This window comes from Herpailurus yagouaroundi, unplaced genomic scaffold (assembly GCF_014898765.1).
Source record: "Herpailurus yagouaroundi ecotype Mexico unplaced genomic scaffold, PumYag 159, whole genome shotgun sequence".
Classification (NCBI taxonomy): Eukaryota; Metazoa; Chordata; class Mammalia; order Carnivora; family Felidae; genus Herpailurus; species Herpailurus yagouaroundi.
Genome location: NW_024412400.1, coordinates 6,545,662 through 6,567,847, shown reverse-complemented (window position 1 = coordinate 6,567,847; position 22,186 = coordinate 6,545,662). Strand labels below are relative to the sequence as shown.

The window sequence follows — 22,186 nt, the reverse complement described above, 5'->3', positions numbered from 1 at the left end:
CTGCTTATATACCGTGTGGTAGGTCCGGCCCTCAATTAATACTAGTTCATTTGCTTCACTTCCTGTACAGTATACACATACATGCCTCATTGCCTAGAAAGAAAACTAAATAAACACCATTTTTATTAGCTATATGCTCCTAAAATAAGGTTCAGAACATAGTTGTAAACAAGCAATATTAAATGGCTGGGTCTGAGAAAACAAAACACTTTCCAGGCATTCTGAACTGCCATATATAATTGCAAGATATTCTCTTGAAAACAGGAGTTCACAACTCAAATATTTACCCTGAGGAGAACAAACCAGTCTCTAGGGCTGGGCAGTGCTGCACCCCCTTTCTCAGCATCACCGAACGACGTGGTTTTATCCACGTGGTTTTCTTATGAATTGCTAGAAAACAGCCCGAATGTTTTTTAGCTGGGCATTTAAGGCTTCAGACACCTGGCTCCAACCTTTCCTGTTAGTTTTGTCTCCTTCCCTATCTGAGCGCTTTATCGCAACTGTCTGCAGAACTTACTGTTTTCCAGCACATATCCTACCTTCTCCTATCTCTTCTCCTTGCTGGCTTTGCCTTCCACGTCTCCTTTCTTTAACCAAATTCTCCCAAGTTTACATGTGTGTGTATATATGTGTATGCATACGCAAAATTTTGGCCCAACTAAATTCTTGAAATGGCGAGCTGAAACATTTTCTCCTAAATAATTTACTAAAGGATCATATTTTGCTTTCATGATAATAGATACACTACGGGCTTCTAACTTTAAAATTCCACCTGAAGTCGTTTGATCTGAAAAAATAATGCCATGTGTAACAAAAGCTGTATTACTACAGAGAAAATGTTAGTGAAAATACAAATATAAAAAAGTAAATCACTTCGACATGAATCTTAAAAAAATGAAAACCTATATCCCTCCCCAGGGATATAGATTCCTATCAACATTCACCTGTACATACACACACATAATACACAGAGTTAAGTGCTTTATTTATAAGCAGGGTGTATAAATCTCCACACACACACACAAAAAAAAAAAAAATACAAAGGAGCAATGGGGATGGAGAAAGAAGGTCTTCTGAACAGTGAGCCACTAAAGGCATTAGAATTTGTGTACTATGTTCTTCGGGGCTCTCTCCACCCACTTTAAGCTAAAAATAAATGTGGTGAACACACATGACAAGCCAACAGCAGACGAGCACTCGAGAATCAACTTGCCACCCAGATCCTGGTTTCTAAATACCAATCCCCATTAAAAGGAACCAGGGCTCTGTGGAGAGATGGCTGATCCCAGAGTCTGGCCAAGATGAGCCTTGGAATATCACATTATTCCAGAAAGTAGAAGCACTAAAAATACAATGAGGATGTGTCAAAGCACACGGGAGACAGTCTAAAGGGGCTCCCACTGGCCAAATCAAAGACAATTTGAGCATCAAAATGAATACACAGCAGATCGATTAAAACTCACTGAATAAGATAAGAACCCATCAATTCGCACTGATAATAAATAAGAAGGAAAAGCTCTTCCTTACAGCAGAACATCAACTAATAAAAGTAGAAGGAAGAAGAATAGAAAATCATTACTTGGCGACAATTATAGCATTAATTGATTTAGGCCAGAATCTTCAATGGATCTAAGACTAGCAGGTGACAGTTTGAAGAGGAAAAGAATACTTAACACGGCCTCAAAGGACTTCCACAGATAGCTGATTAGATTCAAAGGAGCAATGATAACTTAGCAGTGAAGAAATCTCGAGAGAACCACCTTATCAAGTGATCTAAGGTAATATCACCAATAACAGGACAACCCGACAGCACATGCATCCTGCCATGATGCACCGAGGTGCACACAAGCTCACCTCTGAAGTGTTCTGCCAGAAACAGAACTGAATTTAATCAGAGGAAACAAGAGATAAACTCAAATTGAAGAACATACTACAAAACAACTGGCCTATATTCGTCAATGTCAACATCGTTAAAGACAAAAAGGCTGAGGAACTAACTGTTTGAGATTAAAGAAGGCTAAAGAGACATGACAGCTAAATGCAATGCATGATCCTAGACTTCATTCCCTATCAGGGAAAAAAGGCTGCATGACGAACATTATTGAGGCAACCGGCAAGATGTGAACATGGACTGTACTGGGGATACTATTCTTAGATGCCGAATTTCATGAATTTGATCATTGTACTGTGGTTATGTGAAAGAATGGAGTACTTAGGGGGAAAGGGACAAGATATCTGCAATGACCTCTCCAATGGCTGAGAAAATCCTAAGAATAGGTGCATGCATACATAGAGAAGAGGGTGCAAACACTGCAGAGAGCGAACAAGTCCAGGTGAAACAGGTAGCGGAGTTCTCTGTTCTTGCAACTTTTCTACAAATTTGAAATTACTTCAAAATGAAATGTTACAAAATACCAACGTGCTCTGCCAAAGGCTGTGCAAAAAACTAATGAATAAGGATTAAAGGAGGTTTCCAGTTCAAAATGGCAACCTGGGCTGAAGCCTTTGCTCCTCTCTCCCCCAATTAAAAAAATATACATATATTGGGGCATATATATATATGCCACCGGGGGCTCAGTCAGTTAAGCGTCCGACTCTTGATTTCAGCTCAGGTCATGATCTCACGGTTCATGGGATTGAGCCCCACGTCCAGCTCCATGCAGACACTGCAGAGCCTGCTTGGGATTCTCTGTCCCTCTCTCTCTCTGCCCCTTCCCTACACTCACACTCTCTCAAAATTAAACATTAAAGAAAAAAAAATCTAAACCAGCTATGTCACTATCCTGATCAAATAGCGTCGTCGCACCTCCCTGAATTCGATCCGGACCTCTCCCCATTGCCTCCCTCTAACTGCCCTCCTCTTCAGTGCTCACTCTGCTCTAGCCACGTTGGCATTCTTGCAGCCCCCCGAATACGCCAAGCTAATCTCACCCCCATGTCTCTGCACTTGCTGGAAAACTCCCCAGAGGTTACTCTCTTACTTCACTTAGGTTTCTGCCCAGTCTCACTTCCCCTTAGCAGCCAATCCTTTCCTTTCCAACTCCGTGTTTTCTTTTGCCATATGGCACTTTGTTTATTGTGTATCTCCTCTCCACTATAAACTTGTTTACAGCTGTTATGAGAAATACCTAGAATAGTGCCAGGTACACAGTAGGAGCTTAATAAATATTTGCTGAATAAAGGGAAGGAAAGAGGGGCGGGTGGGAGAGAAGGGTTGGAAGGCAGGAAACAAGCAGTTCGTATATTAGAACAGAAGTCAGAGGGCTCCAAGAATGATGTCTTCAAGAAGAAACTGATTAACCTTTTTAAAAAATAGCATGATGGTAAGGCTAAATGGTCTGAAATAGAAAGTAAAAGTACCATATTTCATTATTTAAATGGAATAAATTTATTTTTTTTTACATTTATTTATTTTTGAGAGACAGAGAGAGCGTGAGCAGGGGAGGGGCAGAGAGCGAGGGAGACACAGAATCTGAAGAAGGCTCCATCCAGGCTCCGAGCTGTCAGCACAGAGCCTGACACGGGGCTCGAACCCACGAACCGTGAGATCGTGACCTGAGCTAAAGTCAGACGCTTAACCGAACTGAGCCACCCAGGTGCTTCATTCAAATGGAATAAATTTAAATGGTAGCAATTATAATACCCTGCCATCTTTATACCCCACTTCTCAGATTTTTGTTGTTTATGGAAAACCTCTCTCAAGTGGCACAACTTAATAATACAGGATTATATCTACTTCTCCACAGATCCAAACATTCTACTTAAACATTCAGAGTACTATACATGCTGCTTTTATACTTTCAATGGAGTCAGGATTCTAAAACTCAGAGACCAACGAGGACGAGACAGGAAATGTAAACGGATGAAATGGACCAGGTGAGGACTACGGTGAATGGAAAAAGATGTGTTCCATTGAGAGAGAAAGCTGCTACTACATATGCCCTACGGGAATATGTGCCAAGTGTTTGAGTCATCTGATTTTTTTTAAGAGAAGCTAATACCTGGATTTTTAAAAAAATTTGTTTTAAAGTTTATTTATTTTTGAGAGAGGGAGTGAGAGAGTGCACACGAGCAGGGGAAGAGCAGAGAGAGAGGAGAGAGAATCCCAGGCAGGCTCTGAGCTGTCAAGCATGGAGCCCAACATGGGGCTCAAACTCACGAACCGTGAGATCATGACCTGAGCCGAAATCAAGAGTCAGATGTTTAACCAACTAAGCCACCCAGGTGCCCCTAATACCTGGATTTTTTTGTGAAACCTCCCAATTATGAAAAATTAGCAACTAATTCAAAAACAACACACTGTGTTAACCAAATCAAATAATCTACACGCTGGATGTGCCACAGAAGGCCTCTGTCTAGAATCTCTGCTATAGGCGAAGCTCAGACCAAATTATAGCTAGCAAACGCAAAAATAAATGCCATAAACCTTGACAATACATAAGTAATAGATTAAGAAGTAAAGATTTAAGTATATTACATAAAGTTTATGGTGCAAAGTTTACCAACAGAAGAACTAAAAATAACATGAATGACATAATGGGACAGTGTGTGAAGTGAACCAAAGAAAATTCATGCATTTCATAGTGAAAGCATCAACAGAGACCATTTAAATTGGGCAAATCAAAATTAAGAAATACAGTTTAGCACCCATTATTCTCAGACAGGTAGATAAACAGCAGAAGAACTAGGAAACTGGACAGTGGGGCTGGGACGGGAAACTGTCCCTCTCATACCTCTTACACTATCTGGTTTTCATTACTATGCACATAGAGTTCCATAACAATAAATTTTTAAAGTATGGATTTAAGGCTCATTAAAAGATTGTTTGGCAACTATGGCTTCAACATGAGGGGGGAGAAAAAGCATCAAGATTAAACTATGTTTAATATAAGCATCTAACTTCACAACTTCTAACATAATACATAATTTATGAAAAATAGATTCAAAAGTTGTTTGGTTTTTTTGGGGTTTTTTTTTTTTTTTTTTTTTTTTTTGAGGTAGAGTGAACGAGCATGCATGTGAGCGGGGAAGGGGCACAGTGGGAGAGAGTGCAGAGTCCAACACAGGGCTTGACCCCACAACCCTGGGATCATGACTTGAGGCCGAAATCAACAGTCAGATGCTCAACCAACCGAGCCACCCAGGCACCCGTCAAAAGCTTTAAAATTAACAGAAAGGCATCTGTTCTCTAAGGTTCTGTGGATGAGAAAAAGGAAAAAAAAAAAAAAAAAAAAAAAGAAATTCTGCCTTACTAAAAACTTCCTTACTAATTCCAGGACCGTGCCCCATGCTTTGATACACATCAAATTAACACACATGTCAAAATAATAACCTTGTATAATTCAGTCCAAGTGTACTGTATCTTTCAGATATTATTTGAAGTTCTTGATATAACTATGGGCATTTCCTGATTTCAGTACAAATGAAGTTTACTTTTCTGTTCTTTTGGTATTATTGATTTCTGATGGTTGTAGGGATGAGAAAAGTCATGACTTCTGGACTCCAGACGGACTGGCACCAACAGAACCGGAGGCAGAGAACGTCACTGGAGGACTCTGCCACATTGCAGGTGTTCAGAGCTTCAGCAAAATCTGATTAAAAGTTATTAAGAAAGTTGCTGACTCAAAGAAATGGAGAGAGAGGACTCACAGGATGTGAAATCCAGGAAAGAAGGGAGAAAGCGATCAAAAGTGTAGTTTGAGGCAGGTCATTTACAATTCTGTATACATCCTCCTCCCACATGACAGGTACTTGAAAGCTTGCTAGATTAAAGATTTGCCAGTGAGCATGCATAGATCCTATAAATTAATACAGATATGGAAAACTAACAGGACAGGTCCAGAAGCCCAGAACTTGAAAAAAAGACCTAAGACCAATAGGGCTTTAATACAAAAACAAGAAAACAAGACTATTACTCAAAGTATACCCTTCAGGAAGCTGATCGTGGCTGCTCTCACACATTTCATCACCATGACACTAATTTGGGTGAAGACAGATGACAGGTCTCTTTTGAAACTCTCTTTAAGGACTGGATAGCAGTCACTATTTAGGAGAAGCAAGGTAAGTCTTTTTAGTGGTTAGTTTTATATATTCCAGTGTAATGAAGAATTCTGGTATAGAAAAGATATATTAAAATATATGTACATATACATGTTTCATCCTAATTTCAAATTTAGAATTTGCAAGATTAGCACAAAGAACACCTGTGTGTCCTTCACAGCTTCATCAACTGTTAACATTTTGCCCACTTTGCTTTATTACGTTTTTCCCCTCTGTATTTTTCTTTTCCCTAAACCCTTTGAAAATAAATCACAGAACCATCCTTCAGGATGCATTTCCTAAGAGCAAAGACATTCACTTACATAATCACAGTACAACTATCAAAATCAGAAAATTAAACACTGACAAAATACAATTATCTAATCTACAGGCCTCAAATGTTGCCAACTGTCTCAATAATGTCCTTTTTAGTATCATCTGTTTTCTGATCTAGGATCTGATCTGAAATCACACAATGCATTCTGTTTTCATGACTGATGAAGCTCCATTAATCTGTAATATTTAGATGCTCAAGCTTTGTCTTTTACAACGCTAACATTTTTGAAGAGTACAAGACAGCTGTTCCACAGAATGACCCTCAAAGGAGTTTGCCTGATGTTTCTGCACAGTGAGACTCAATGCTATGCTTTTTGGCCGAAATATCACAGAAGTAACATTGCATTCTTCTCAGTGCATCACACCAGGAAATACAGCTTATCAGTAATCCCATTATTGACAATATTAACCTTGATCACTCGGTTAAATTTCTCCACTGTACAGTTACCACTTCTTGCTTTGTTATTAATAAGTAATTTGTGGAGAGATTCTTTTAACTATATAAACTTCCTACTTCCCTTCCCATAAAACTTTCACTCACTAGTTTTAGCATCTACTGATGATTCTTGTCTGCATCACTTATTACCATGATGGTGGCAAAATGATTTTTCAAACTCATTCTTATAAATTTATTAATTGACATTCTACAGTCAGCAGATGTTTTTCCTTACACTTATGTATTTACTTATTTATTAGAAGTAAAAACTCTCCTCCAATTCAATAGATGTACAGGCCATTATATTTTGATATCAAAGAGCCCCAGACACAGTAAGGTGGAAGGCCTGCAAGTGGATTTCTATGTCCTTTTGACGTGTCCTTACCATATAAGCACTTCTTGCTTTCTGGCACAAGATGTTCCATTTTGTACTTTCCCTGTACCAGGCCTGGAATCAGCCACTTTTCCACATGCCAAGTTCTCCCAGTAGAAGACGGTTTTTTATTTTTTACTTAAGGATTATTTTAGGCTAGCTTTTTTTTTTTTTTTTTAAGTTTATTAATTTATTCAGGAGAGAGAGACCACACGCAAGCAGGGAAGGGGCAGAGAGAGAGAGAGGGAAGGAGAGAATCCCAAACGGGCTCTGAGCTGATAACTGATTACTGATAGCTGACATCATGGAGCCTGACACAGGGCTCAAACTCATGAACCATGAGATGGTGACCTGAACCAAAATCAAGAGATGCTTAACTGACTGAGCCACCCAAGTGCCCCATTAAGTTTTTATTTTGAGAGAGAGAGAGAGAGAGAAAGCAAGCACGGGTTGGGAAGAGGGGGAGAGAGAGGGAGAGAGAGAATTCCAAGCAGGCTCTGTGCTGTCAGTGTGGAGCTAGACATGGAGCTTGTTCTCATGAACCATGAGGTCACGATCTGAGCCAAAATCAAGAGTTGGACACTTAACCCACGGAGCCCACCCAGGTGCCCTGAAGATGGTTCTTTAGAAACAAGATCTGGTCTCAAGGTATGCTCACTGCTGATAACATATCACTGCTTTTAGGCCCGTTCAGCAAAAAGAGCTGGCAGATATTTTTATAAGCTATATTTTTAAAAATTATACCTAATTTAAGGAAAAAAATATACTTTCAGCAAAAAATATACTACAGCATTTGGCCAACCCGTATTTAACAAATATCCAGCCAAAAAAAACCCAACTGTTATGCTATTACTGGGTTAATTTTCCTTTCATACTTTGCATAAATTCTTCTACTACACAGTAAGCTAGTCATATAAATCTTCCGATTTTATGAAAACAAAGCACACATAAAACTAGCTTCATCACTTAAAGTTTGAAAGTCAAAGTTAGGAGAACCTCTTTTCCAACGGCAAGAGTAAAGAGGATTTAACAAAGCCCAAGAATAATTAATATTTTAGGGGTGCCTGGGTGGCTCAGTCGGTTGAGCATCCGACTTCAGCTCAGGTCACGATCTTGCGGTCCATGAGTTCGAGCCCCGTGTCAGGCTCTGGGCTGATGGCTCGGAGCCTGGAGCCTGCTTCTGATTCTGTGTCTCCCTCTCTCTCTGCCCCTCCCCCATTCATGCTGTCTCTCTCTGTCTCAAAAATAAATAAACATTAAAAAAAATTTTTAAAAAAAGAATAATTAATATTTTAAAAATAAGAGAATACAGGGAGCCCATTTTTTTCTTCTACCAAAAGAAAAAATACTAAAATCAAATTAGCAAACTGATCGGAGGAGAGAGATTAACCTATTTAACATACGAACTCCTGTGCCAGTCCTTCCCTCCCATAAGAACTGCTGGAATACTCTGAGGGCGTGAGCACCTAGGTGAACACTCTGGATACTTATACATCACTACGCGGCTGATCCAGACAGGCAGATAATAAGCAAGTGCGACAGGACATGCCCTAAAGTTACTTTTGTTATCCTAAACCTGTTTCTCAGGTCATTCAATTCTATCACAGACTTTCTAACCAAACCAGCATTTACTAAATATCTGCTTTCTTCCTAGAGCTGAGCTAGGTGTTCCCTCCAAATACATCTCTTGGACCTACAGGGAAGTCCTTCAATCCCTCTTTGCTCACTCTATCACCTCTTCCTCTTCAGCCCACCCAGTTCCCTGCCCTGGACGCATCTCACAGTGTGTCACTGTAGGAATTCAGCTACCCTCTGGCCGCAATCCCCACACCGCTTACTCTCACACCACACGCAGGCCCTCACACCACTTTTTCTACTCTTACGGTTTAACCTCTCTTTCCGTCAGTCCGTAGGGTTCTTAAGTATCTTGCATGTAAAAAAAACTTCACCTTTTTTAAAAACTCTAGCATCTACAAGAAAAGCCATTCCTCCCACTTACTCTGCTCACTGCCCCCTAAATATCATTTGAACTTTTTCCTCTCCTCACCAAAAAATGAGTTCAGGGTTACTCTTTCCCATATTCCTCTATCGTCCTCCCTCCAGCTGCTTGTGTGGCGCCGTGTCTGTTCTCATATGGACGGACCACTGCAGTAACGCCCCATTCGCCTCGCCTCTGACTTCTCTTTCAAACAGCCCTTCCTCCCTACTTTCTACATAGTGCTGCCAGCATACTCTTTAGAAAACCCAAAACAAACCAAATGTCTCCCACACTTAAAACAAACCTAGGACTTCTATCTAAATATTAAAATCTAAGCCTTCATGGAATGCAAAGCCCTCTACTTACTATCTGGCCCCTGTCTTACCCGTACTTGTAGAAATCATCCCCTCTGAGCCACCCATACCTGTGTTGAGCCCTAAGCTGCAATCTTTATTAATGATACCAGAATTGCAGACCTCTGCTGTTAATCCCAAATGTCCTGTGCTTGCACTGCTCCATCTTTTGAACTCCCAGGCTCCCTTCCTGACTCAGTTTATTCTTTTTCTCTCCCATCTTAAAAAATTTTAATTCCAGTATAGTTAAGATACAGCGTTATATTAGTTTCAGATGTACGATACAGGGATTCACTGACTCAGTTTACTCTTACTCATCTGTCAAGATCTAGCTCACAAACCACTTCCTGTTAAGTCTTCCCAACCCACACAAATAGAATTGGTCAGTCCTCTTGTGATGGCCCTTCACCATGTATTTATCTCTGCTGCAGCATATCACACTCTAGCGTGATTAACTTACAACACGTCTGTCTCCCTTTCTAAACTGTGGGCTCCCTGAAGTCAGTGGTTGCTTTTCAATCCATCATTATATCCCCGATGCCTATGATTCCAACAGGTGTTCAATAAAGGAAATTAGAAAGTAGAATACAGAATGAAATTATAATCTCATACAAATAACATAAGCCTGAATGTTAAAACATACCCTTACCTGGTAACTAACTGTTTTCTTTCCATCACTTCCAGTCTGAGGTAAAGTCAACGGTCCAGATACGATCCAAACATCTTCAAACCTCTCCGTCAGTTCTCGACAGTACATTTCCATTCTGAAAAACAAAGCAAAAAAAAAAAAAAGGTGTGATACTCTCACAGACATAAATACAGAAGAGAAGCAAACCATCATCAAATCCCTAGGAAAGACATCAGGAAAACTCAATTTCACAGATGAATGTGAACAAGACAATATTGCACAAAACATCATACGCATATAAGCAATAATTGTCCCAGTTCTTCACTGCACAAAACTTAAAAATTAAACACATTTATACGACTATCTACATTTTCCTGTCTGTGCACTGAGTATATATTTTAGAACTGAAATCGTCTTCTCCCTTATCTTTCTGTGTTGTAATTCTCAATCATTTTTCAAGAGTTATATATCATTTCATCAAGTTGATACACCTTATTTATTTAACCATTCCTCCTGTGGGGCAAATGGGTTCATCCTAACATTTCTTACATAACACAACATTCCTTAGGATAAACTTCAAGGGCCATAATTACTTTACTGAATACATATTTTAATAACACTTGATTATATGCAGCAGCAGTATTTTTAATGGTATTGTACCAATTTACTCTATATACTCCAAAATACGACCCTGCAGTTTCACAACAATCCTTACCACTGGGATTTATCATTTAAAAATGGCTGCTAATTTACTCGATAAAAATGGCGAGTTTAATATGCATTCTTACACTGCAGTTGGCAGACATTTATGAGAAATTACAATGTATGTCATCATCCCTCAGCTTCCATATCTAAAAAATAAAATCAACGGGATTGTACCTCACAGCATATATGCGTAATTATCAGGCAAATTTTCCTCCCAAAAATATATCCCTTGGGAAAGGAAAATGTTAAATGCTTCCACAGGTATGCAACCAGCCAAAACAAAAAGGAAACTATAAGACAAATATCCCAGGTCTTCAACAAATAATTGGTAAGGATTAAAAAAAAAAAAAAAAAAAAAAAGGATTAGAAAGCAAACCTACCCAAACCAATCAACCAGAAAAAAAAATTAAAGACGGAGAAACTTGAACACTAATTGTAAAATTGGTAATAAGGAATTACTGCTAAATTTTTAGGGGTAATAATAGTGCTTTGCTTCCATTTTTTAAAAAGTCCTTATCTTCTAGGGGCACCTGACTGTCTCAGTTGGTTAAGCATCCGACTCTTGATTTCGGCTCAGATCATGATTCTCACAGTTCATGAGTTTAAGCCCCACATCAGGCTCCTCACTAACAGCATGGAGCTCACTTGAGACTCTCTCGCTCTCCCTTTCTCTCTAAATAAATAAAAAAACTTATTTTAAAAACCCTTATCTCTGGGGCGCCTGGGTGGCGCAGTCGGTTAAATGTACTTCGGCTCAGGTCATCATCTCGCAGGCCATGGGTTCGAGCCTCGCGTCAGGCTCTGTGCTGACAGCTCAGAGCCTGGAGCCTGCTTCAGATTCTGTGTCTTGCTCTCTCTCTGCCCCTCCCCCGCTTGTGCTCTAGGAATGAATGAATGAATGAATGGTTACAAAAAAATTTTTTTTAATAAAAAACAAAAAATAAAAATCCTTATCTTCTAAAAATATATGGGAAAACAATTATAGATAAAATATAGCTGTCACCTGCTTAAAATAATGAGTGGGGGAAGGGAGGGTATGTAGAGAAAACAAGTGTGGAGCTATGACTGTAACTGCTGAAGTCTTTCAAGTGTGGGGTGCTCTCCTAATTATTTTAAACCACAAGTACTGTTTGAGAAAAATGCAATAGCCTGGAACAACCTCAGTCAGTGGTAGTTTTCGATGCTTAAAGAGATCCCCTGGTAGAACTGGTTAAGTGTCAAAAAACTGCAGAAGGCCCAGATTTTTTTTTTTTAAGTTTATTTATCTTGAAAGAGCATGCATGTGTGCACAATCAGGGAAGGAGCAGAGAAAGAGGGAGAGAGAGAGAATCCCAAGCTGACAGCCTGTAGCCTGACATGGGGCTAGATCTCACCAACCGTGAGATCATGACCTGAGCTGAAATCAGGACGCTCAACCAACTGAGCCACACAGGCACTGCTCCAAATTCGATGATTTAATAGTTAGGTTCTGTCTGTCTGTCTGTCTGTCTGTCTATCTATCTATCTATCTATCTATCAAAAACTGGTTAACAGGGGCGCCTGGGTGGCGCAGTCGGTTAAGCGTCTGGCTTCAGCCAGGTCACGATCTCGCGGTCCGGGAGTTCGAGCCCCGCGTCGGGCTCTGGGCTGATGGCTCAGAGCCTGGAGCCTGTTTCCGATTCTGTGTCTCCCTCTCTCCCTGCCCCTCCCCTGTTCATGCTCTGTCTCTCTCTGTCCCAAAAATAAATAAACGTTGAAAAAAAAAAAAATTAAAAAAAAAAAAAACTGGTTAACAGTTATGTTTAACTGTACCAAAACTTTAAAAAAAAAAAAGAAAGAAAAGAAAAGCAAGCTCAGCAACTCTTGAAATACACGTAGAAAAAAGTACAGTGTCCTCTGGACATACTCAAAAATTTCTTAATGCTCCAGTAATATTCTGAGTAGTTTCTTCCAAAATTTGGCTTTTGACCAGTGACTTTTGCCACTTCAAAATGGCTGGCTGCCTTGAAGTCTGTACTCCCACAGATAACTGTACTCCCAAGACCAGCACTAGTCCAAAGTACTTACCTTCAGTGGCGTTAGCCTTTGAGAAAGAAAGAGAAACAGTTGATGGGCGCACTAGTACATTCTCCTGGCACATCATTCATCTCCCACAGAATCACATTTTAAAACTCTCACCCCTCACCTGTTCCAATATCCAGCATTATTATCAAAATTCTGAGGCACAATATTAGAAAGGTAAAAGGTTTCAGCCATGGCTTGCTGTGAAAAGAAATAAAAATAGTAACCTGCACGGAAATGCCTTCCCCTTTGAGATTTTACAAAGAGACACAAAAAGCAGTTCCTTATACGTTAGCTCTAGGCAATTACAGTGACTACTTGTTTAAATAAATGAGAGCCACAGTTATTTCAGGTCAGAAAGCCCAATACAGATTATTCAAAATAAGGACTGTAACAAAATAAGTAGTTTGGTATGCTAGCTTTCTTTGTAATTCTTACAATTCAAACCTGTTACATAGACTCTAAGAACTAAGTTTCCAATGTAAGCTAAAGGGTAAGTTTTCAGCCTCTGGCAAAGAATTTCTACATAAAGGTCAACTTTCAGAAACTTTATTTAAGTAATACAATACAACATTTTAGTAAAAAGTGGCAGAGAAGGATTCCTTGCTCTTCTGAATTTCGGGCCACTAGATGTGCATTCATTTCACATTTCTGACCCTAAACACAAGGCTGTCGTCGTATCTCCTTCCACTGATCTATATTACCATCAGTTACCTTCTCTGCAAGTAGTGGTTCTCAACCTTGAATGCACACTGGAATAAGCCAGAGAGCTTTAAAAATATTGGTGCCGAGTTCCACCCCCTAGAGTTTCTGACTTAACTGCTCTGGGTCTGGGCATCAGGATTTTTTTTTAAAACATCCCTAGGTGATTAGGAGTATCTTAAGATTAAAAACGACCACCTTAATGACAATAATCACCAAAGTTGATGCAATACATGTCCATGTCATAAAAGACATTTGTCTCCTTTTTTTGGCAGAGAACTTATTTTACTTAAAGGACACTAGGAAGACATGATAACTAAGTGTGATAGGCGATTCATGACTGAATATGGATCAAAGAAAGTCGTAAAGAATGCAATTGCAACAATTTGGCAAATCTGAGCATGAACTGTAGATTAGAGAATATTATTGTACAAATACTCAAAAATACATGTACACACACTTCTTGGTATGATGATACTCTTGTCATATATACATATATCCTCATTTCTTACATGATACAATCTCCTGAGCAATATCTATTTAGGGATAAAGTGTTATGATGTCTGCAACTTACTGCTGATGGTGAAAAAGAATTGTACATACATATATATGTATGCACACATAAAGAAAACATATCAAAATGTATTGGCTATACTATCTTTTTAATTTTTCTACAGGTAAAAATGTTTTTGCTGTATTCTCAACTTTTCCACAGGTCTGAAATCTTTCAAAATAAAAGTAAATAAATAATAAATAAATAGCTCCTAGTGGCTCTCCAGTTCTTTTACATAGTAATTAGTTTGACTTTTCAACCTATTTAAGAATGTTTTACCATCTAAGCAAAAAAACCCGAATTAAATTCAGGAAGAAAAATGCAAAATAAGAGTACAGAAATTCTCAAATACTAAGGTTTGACTCCTATGTTCTTAAAGTCCAAGTCCATTGGTATATAGACCACCAGCCCTGTATTCCCATCCCTCCCAAAAAAATATGCCTACAGATGAAAATTTGTTATTTCCTGCTGGAGCCATGTGTCCTCGTGACCACCCACTCCCAACATAGTCTTCATTGAAGGCACTGAAGGTTGGAGGGATGTTGGGATCAGGCTTAAATTTACAATGTTTTCTGTCGGCATCACCTACAGAAAAACACACAAAATGGGCAAGTTATCAGTGGATAAATATTCCTCAAGATTCTCTAACCAAGGCAAGCTGTTTGCTGCTGGCTAGTATCTCTCTGAGTAGCTAGTACTTAGTGATTGCGTGCATGTTTCAAGTTCCTGGGATAGTTCAGATACCTCATCTGAATTTAGCAAGGACTAGTCTAGGAAAGAATGCTTTTTGTACAGTGTAGCTATCTCATATTCTTTTGTTTCTAGCCTTTCAAATTAAAGGAGAAAAATCCTCTGGATAGTATTTAAGTAAAAACAACGACCAAATACCTGAACTATATAAAAAGCTTACTACTAAATAAACTCTTGCTTTTCAAAAGACCCTCACGCATTGTATTTTGTGCAACTGTATTTGATAAGTTTACACGTACTGAAATAATGGATATATATAGACACAAAACAATTTGTCCTGGGCAGGCACAGTCTAGGGGAGGGTGAAAGTGTCTCTGATATCTTGCTTGTCGCTGCTTAAGCCATGACAAAACAAACATTTAGGTTATGAGTTCAACCCAGAAATTTCTGAAACAAAGTATCTGAGTACCACATGGGAGAGAAAAAAATCTCAATTTATTTCTATTCTAACACTGCCAGGATAGTTTGCCACAACAGACATCAGCAAATCCTAACAGTACATTTTCCACTGTCATTAGGCCAGATCTTGTTAAACTACAAAAATAATGGGGATAAACGGAACATACTCAGGCTGCTATTCAAACAAGTTTAAAATGGAGACCAATGAAGTTACTGATTCTAATGTCATTTCATTCAGCCAGAAAAATTTTAAATGATCCCAAGACTCAGAATAAATTACCTACTACCTAGCTTTTTAGAGCCATGTCGTAAAGAAAAAAATAACTGAAGAACTGATAGTAAACTTCTAAGTGTCATTACCACTGGAATCACTTCTTTGCATGCCTGGTTGTCTCGAAAATTCATTTGTGGAATTTCCAAAGGCCTAGGATGAAGATGCCTTCCTTGAGATGGGTATAAACCTGCTCCGATCAGGTATCTGGAGGCACTGCCAGAGGAAGACCACGCTGAACCAAATTCAGGACTTAAGGACTTAATCCATCCAGGCTACGTGGCTTTGGGCTGCAAGTGTGCAAGATAGCCAGTGTGTGGCCTCAACTTCTCTGGAACAGGTTTTTTATTTTCCTTTTGACCCTTTCCTGCTCAGTGCCAAGACAATCTCCCATACAGTCCCTGAAGGTGAGCAGGCTGGTTTGTTCTGGTTCACCCTTCCTCCCCCACGGTGTAGCCCTCTGGGGTTCCAGGCTAATGTGGGAGGGTCTCCTATAAGACAATCTACCTTGGGTGAGCCCCAGGTCTTGCCTTTAGTCCCCTTCTCCCTACTACAAAGGTGTGGCATCAGAAGCAATGTGGCTTTGGTTTACCAGGATTGCCCTTACCTCTCTGGATTCTAGCTCTCCCCCAAATACTGGCTTGGCAATTCACTATCATGCTGACTCGTGTGTGTGTGTGTGTGTGTGTGTGTGTGTGTGTGTGTGTGTGCGCGCGCGCACGCACGTGTGACTTTTTCCTACATACTTCTTACATACTACTACTAACATTTCCTGTCATTTTTTAGCAGAGAGTTAATGGGAATAATTTGGTGTGTCATTATTGAAAACAGAAGACTCTTTAGACTAAAATCAAATAAATCACAGGTATCCTGCTTCCTGTTCTCAAATATTATTTTGCTTCCTCAAATTACACAGCTCACAGGATTTACAACGTGAAATGCCTTGCTTTTCTTATATGCCTCTGAAAATGGCAACAGGAGGATAAAATTAGTACAACTGAAATTCCTTACATCTTGGAAAAAGTCTTGTATTTTAAGGAAATTCATTAGGCTTGAGACTAACTAAACCGAATGAGTTTCCCTCGATGTAAATTTCTAATCGACTCTCAACTGCTATCATAAAGTTTCCAACTACCTCAGTTTCCTTCTAGCAGCAAGCAGTCCAAGACTTCTGCTAGTGTGCTGGTTGGTTGCACTCTAGACAGGCATGCACTCATATGAGTGTCAGCATTTTAATATATGTAAACATAACATGCACTGTAAAGCAAAGGAGAAATAATGTGTGGGCCTTACAGCAAATTAAAAGCTAAATGAAATATGAGTAAATAACTATGACAAAAGGTAATACCTTATTACATAAAAGAACTCCCACAAATCAATTCAAAACATAACATCTCAACTGAAAATGGTAACAGTAACTGACAAAGAATAATTCACAAAATACTGATTTTCACTGGTAACCGATAAATGGAAATAAAATCAGCTATTAAATTGGTAAAGCTCGATAATGCTCATTATGGGTGAGAAAGATAGGACAAGTAGTGAACGGTAGATACTGTAAACTGGAATAATCTCCACAGAAACCAATTTAACATTACATATCATCTTAATTACAGGAGTGCACCAAGACTTAAAAAACACACAAACATACTTATGCACCTGCCTACCTCTCTAGTCTCATTTCACACACTCTCCCTTGTTCTGGCCACTCTGGCCTTCTTTCAGTTCCCTAAAGGAACAAAACTCTTCACGTTGGGGCCTTCGAAGATGCAACTGTGCTTTTCTTTCTGTCTGGAATGCTCTTCTCCACACCCCATGGCCCACCCAACTCCTCTGCCTAGGTAACAGTCATCCACCCTCCAGACCATTTTCTGGGGAGAACCCTTGCTAATCAAGATCAGGTTCTCCTATTATCATCTCTCATCACATTCTTTACTGTTCCTTACTTACACTAACCTAACTTTCAATCACTTGTCCTTTGGAACAGTTATTACTAAAAGCAATTATACATACATGTTTAGTGGTTTGATAGGTCAACCATGTGCCATGAACATAGAGACCATCTGCTCTGGTCCCAAGGCTCAGCATAATGCCAGACACATGGCAGGCACTTTAAAAATATTTGTGGGGGGGCGCCTGGGTGGCTCAGTCGGTTAAGCGTCCGACTTCAGCTCAGGTCACGATCTCACGGTCCATGAGTTCGAGCCCCGCGTCGGGCCCTGGGCTGATGGCTCAGAGCCTGGAGCCTGCTTCCGATTCTGTGTCTCCCTCTCTCTCTGCCCCTCCCCCGTTCATGCTCTGTCTCTCTCTGTCTCAAAAATAAATACACATTAAAAAAAAAATTTTTTTTTAAATAAAAATATTTGTGGGGCGCCTGGGTGGCGCAGTCGGTTAAGCGTCCGGCTTCAGCCAGGTCACGATCTCGCGGTCCGTGAGTTCGAGCCCCGCGTCAGGCTCTGGGCTGATGGCTCGGAGCCTGGAGCCTGTTTCCGATTCTGTGTCTCCCTCTCTCTCTGCCCCTCCCCCGTTCATGCTCTGTCTCTCTCTGTCCCAAAAATAAATAAAAACGTTGAAAAAAAAATTAAAAAAAAAATAAATAAATAAAAATATTTGTGGAGACAATGAATGAATGGTGCTAGTTGTAGCAACATTTAAGACAGAGCTTCCAACTCCTATGTCAGGATATGGATCCTCTCAGCCTCCGAGAAAGCTGGGAAGAGTCTGGGGCTCCTCGGCTACCAGGTAGGTCCATTTATCTAAGTGAGTCTTACAAACATCATCATTTTCTAAGTGTGATATAATGTGGAAGAGGTTGAATCAATAATCTTCCTTGCTCTACATTTAGAAACATCTTTCATCAATGCCATTACTTCTAACCACCTACCCATTATCTTGCTTTTGGATATATGTTCAAGTACCCATCTAGGCACGCGCTTCGACTGATCATAAGACAAGGCATGATTAGTGTAACGCCTAGTCTCTGTTCCAGTTAAAGGGACTCCAAATTGTTCCAAGAGAGCCTTTTCTGCACAACCTAAAGATGAAAAGGGGGGTGGGGGGACAAAAACAAACAGTTAGTGATTCTTACTAGGAACAAAACATTGTAAGTCAAGGGAGAGGGGTGAGACTTACCAAGGACTGGCTCAAAAGTCTAATCAACCAGATCCCATTTTGTAATTCATTCTGGAAACATACTTATAGTCCAAAGCATTTGTGTACCAAAGTGAATTTCAAGAACCACTGGCTCAGTTGTGATCGTGTGACATTCGGCATCACCTACTCCTCGTATTGCAAGACATCGCTTGTTTCTCAAGTTAAAATTTACTACAAATGTTTGCTCATCCTGCAGAACATTCGCAGGACAAGTTACTCGCGACCCAAGGTTTTACTGTACTTCCGAGGCAGAGGAGACAGCAGACTTTGCCAGTAATCAGTCGTGTGGTTTTATCAAGGTAAACTGCAGCTATCTCATTAAAAGTTTTTCTTAATGTTTATTTATTTTTGAGAGAGAGAGACAGAGCACGAGCGGGGGAGGGGCAGAGAGAGAGAGGGAGACACAGAATCCGAAGCAGGCGCCAGGCTCTGAGCCATCAGCACGGAGCCCGACGCGGGGCTCGAACCCACGGACCACGAGATCATGACCTGAGCCGAAGTCGGACGCCCAACAGACTGAGCCACCCAGGCGCCCCGTAAATAAAGACCTGATCTTACTGCTCTTTCACACCAAATGTCCAAATAGGTGCCCCATAAAGTACTGTGTATACAAAAGCAGCAAAGGAAAAACACGTCATTACTGGTCACTGATACGACTGAGTGGGAAAGAGCCTACCTCCTCATTACATTTTAAGAGTTAGCGTGGGGACAAAAGCACCGCCTTTTATAAGTATTTTAGAAGACCGCCATTCGTTGACAGTCGTCTTCAACATTCTGGAACTGAAGCAGAGACGTGCGCTGCTGCAAAAACAGTGGCAAAACTGGTATCATTCCTCCCAGTGGGAGAAACCAAGTACACATTTAACACGGACTCGGTGAAACTAATCCTCTCCTGATGCCTCCTCCAGGTCTTCAACCTACCAGAGCCGTTCTCTTGCTAACTGCCAAATATCAGAAGGAACCAGTTAAATCGGCAGGTCAGGGAAAGCGTGAACAATGAGCATGAGCTCATTTTCCCTGCTAAATATAAGGGAGCCCTGGCAGCTGCGGGATTTACATACTTTGGAGAACAGCGAGCAGGTGTGAAAATTAATAAAGGGAAACCTCACTAAAGGGGGCTCTGGATGCTCGGAAGGGGAGGCTGGAAGGGGAAGCCACACCACGCGGTGTCAGTTACAGGAAAAACCGCCAAGCGGGGAGAATCCTCAACGCCAGGCCCCCGGGAGGGAAAAGATGTGCAGGGCAACTCCTACAAGAAGCTGAACACCCATGCGACTCGGCCAATGAGACACTCCTCACCCTGCACTTTTCTCCAACGGACTTTTCAAAAGAAACCCTCCCAACTTCCTCGGTCGCCTCCATGAAGTTCCTCCCCCACTTTGGGTGTTGGACTTGCCTATGGTTTTGCCATAGCTTGCTTGTCCTCAATCGTTAATTCTCTGCTCTTTCCGAATGAGCCCATTTTTTCTGCTGACAAAATAACGTGACAGTTTGTGGGGTTAAGGCGGGTCCTCTGCGTTTGAACGATGACAAAATGAGGACAATTAACTAACTCATCTGCTAACACTGTGTGCGGAGTGAACGACCTAATGGAGGCCACAGACATTAAAACAAACATACATGTGATAAATACTTCGGTGGTAGATGATGAGAAAACGAAGATGGAGAAGTATGCGAAGGAGGCAGGCGACAGTCCAGGGGCAGCGGGGAGGCGGGGCGGGAAGACTGGGAAGGCGGAGAACCCAGGACCCCCCGGCTCGGGGACGGCAAAGGGAGAAGTGCCGCGGCTCGAAAATTAACGATACACGCCCGAGGTGGGAATCCGGCCCGAAAGCCGGGCCAGGGAAGGAAGAGCAGGCCGACAGACTTACCGTCGGGCTCCCTCACCGCCAACGCTGCCTCAGCGCCCTGACTCCGGAGCACCTGCAGGGCCGTGAACCCGCCTCCCGCGGCGCCCACCACAGCTCCGGCCACGAAGACACTCAGAAAGCGCCGGGAGCCCCTGAGGCGGGAAGCAAAACTTCCCGCGGCCATCTTATTCTAAGGGCCTGCCTTCTACAGCGGCGCATGCGCACACCTGCACGGGCGCCTGAAAGCCAATCGCAACCGCAGGAGAGACACACGCATGCGCAACCTGGGGTCGCCCGGGACAAGCCCCTGTGGAGGCGCCAGAGGTGAGGGCGCAGGCGCACACCCTCCGCGCTGAGAGTCTCGGGAGCCCCCTGGTGACAAAACTGGCGGCCCGGGTGTATCCCCGCTCCGCCCCTGGTCCCTTTGATCGGGTGATAGGTGGGAGGCATGACCTCTGGAGGGCGCAGTGGTGTGCACAGAGAGTCCTGAGAAGAAAATACCTTTAGTGCCACTTAATAGGTGAGGAAACCACCTGCACATGGTTACAGTGAAGGCCTCAGAGCCACGATCCCAACTCCGGTCTCATTCCAAAACCTGTGCCACATTGGATGTCTTCGTGACACCTGGCTGCGAGGTCACAGTATAGGACTCCTAACTTCTCAAAACAGCTTTGTACATCCTAAGGAGCCTCTTGACGAGACAGTACTTCGTGGTGGCTTAGGGCCGTGAATCAGAGCGCAGGGGTTTGGATGCGCGACCATTTTCCACTTCAGGTGTGTTAACTTCACCTTTCAGGGCTTCTGGTTCCTCTTTCTCAGATGGGAATAATAGCAATAAATTCCATATATTAAATGATATTTAATAAATATATATGTATTAAATATATATAGAAATTCCATATAGTAAATGAAATTTATTTGTATATATAAACAATAAAATAAGTATGATGAAGGTGATTAGACCATAGGCTTCTGGTGAGGATTAAAGATGACCATGCATGGGGTCGCCTGGGTGGCTCAGACAGGCAAGCGTCTGACTTCGGCTCAGGTCACGATCCTGCTGTCAGGGGTTCGAGCCCCTCCTCCGGCCCTGTGCTGACGGCTGGGAGCCCGGAGCCTGCCTCGGATTCTGTGTCTCCCTCTCCCTCTGCTCCTCCCCTGCTCGCGCTCTGTCTCTGTCTCCCTCTCAAGAATAAATACAAATTAAAAAAATAAAATAAAATAAAGATTGCCATGTGGAGTTTAGGGAAGAACCTGGGGTATGTCACTAAGTGCTCTGTAAACATCAGCGATTTTTACGTAGTCCTCTTTTGTCTTGATAGAACACAAAATCCAGACTGCTGAATGACGGCTGACAAAGTAAGTAAGGAGATGTTCTATGCACTCCCACTCAAAATACATTTTGCAGTGCAATCGACAGCACTCCACGTGGACTTAAGCAGGAGGCCTTCCCGACATCCAGCTAAGGAAGGAAGTACAGATGTTGTTTTGACAGCTTCCGGATTCCATGTCCCCTCCCCAGGAATACCTATTATAAAGCGGTTCCGTATCATCAGTCCCCTACCTCTGACCCTAATTGGCTCAGCTAGGTCAACCAGAATGTTTCCAGGGATTGTGGAT

The 22,186-nt window shown here is 41.5% G+C and overlaps 1 protein-coding gene across 1 annotated transcript in view; it reads right to left on the bottom strand.

The window, feature by feature from the left end:
* EXOG (exo/endonuclease G) overlaps positions 1-20,788 on the bottom strand; it is a 28,010-nt gene extending 7,222 nt beyond the window's left edge. The window contains exons 1-5 of the mRNA XM_040479815.1: positions 20,588-20,788; positions 18,448-18,597; positions 14,589-14,728; positions 13,013-13,089; positions 10,165-10,279 (exon numbers count right to left, since the gene is read on the bottom strand). Of these exons, the coding sequence (XP_040335749.1) occupies positions 10,165-10,279; positions 13,013-13,089; positions 14,589-14,728; positions 18,448-18,597; positions 20,588-20,750 (645 nt within the window). The 5' untranslated portion in view covers positions 20,751-20,788. The remainder of the gene's footprint in view (positions 1-10,164; positions 10,280-13,012; positions 13,090-14,588; positions 14,729-18,447; positions 18,598-20,587) is intronic.
* Positions 20,789-22,186: the final 1,398 nt, after the last annotated feature.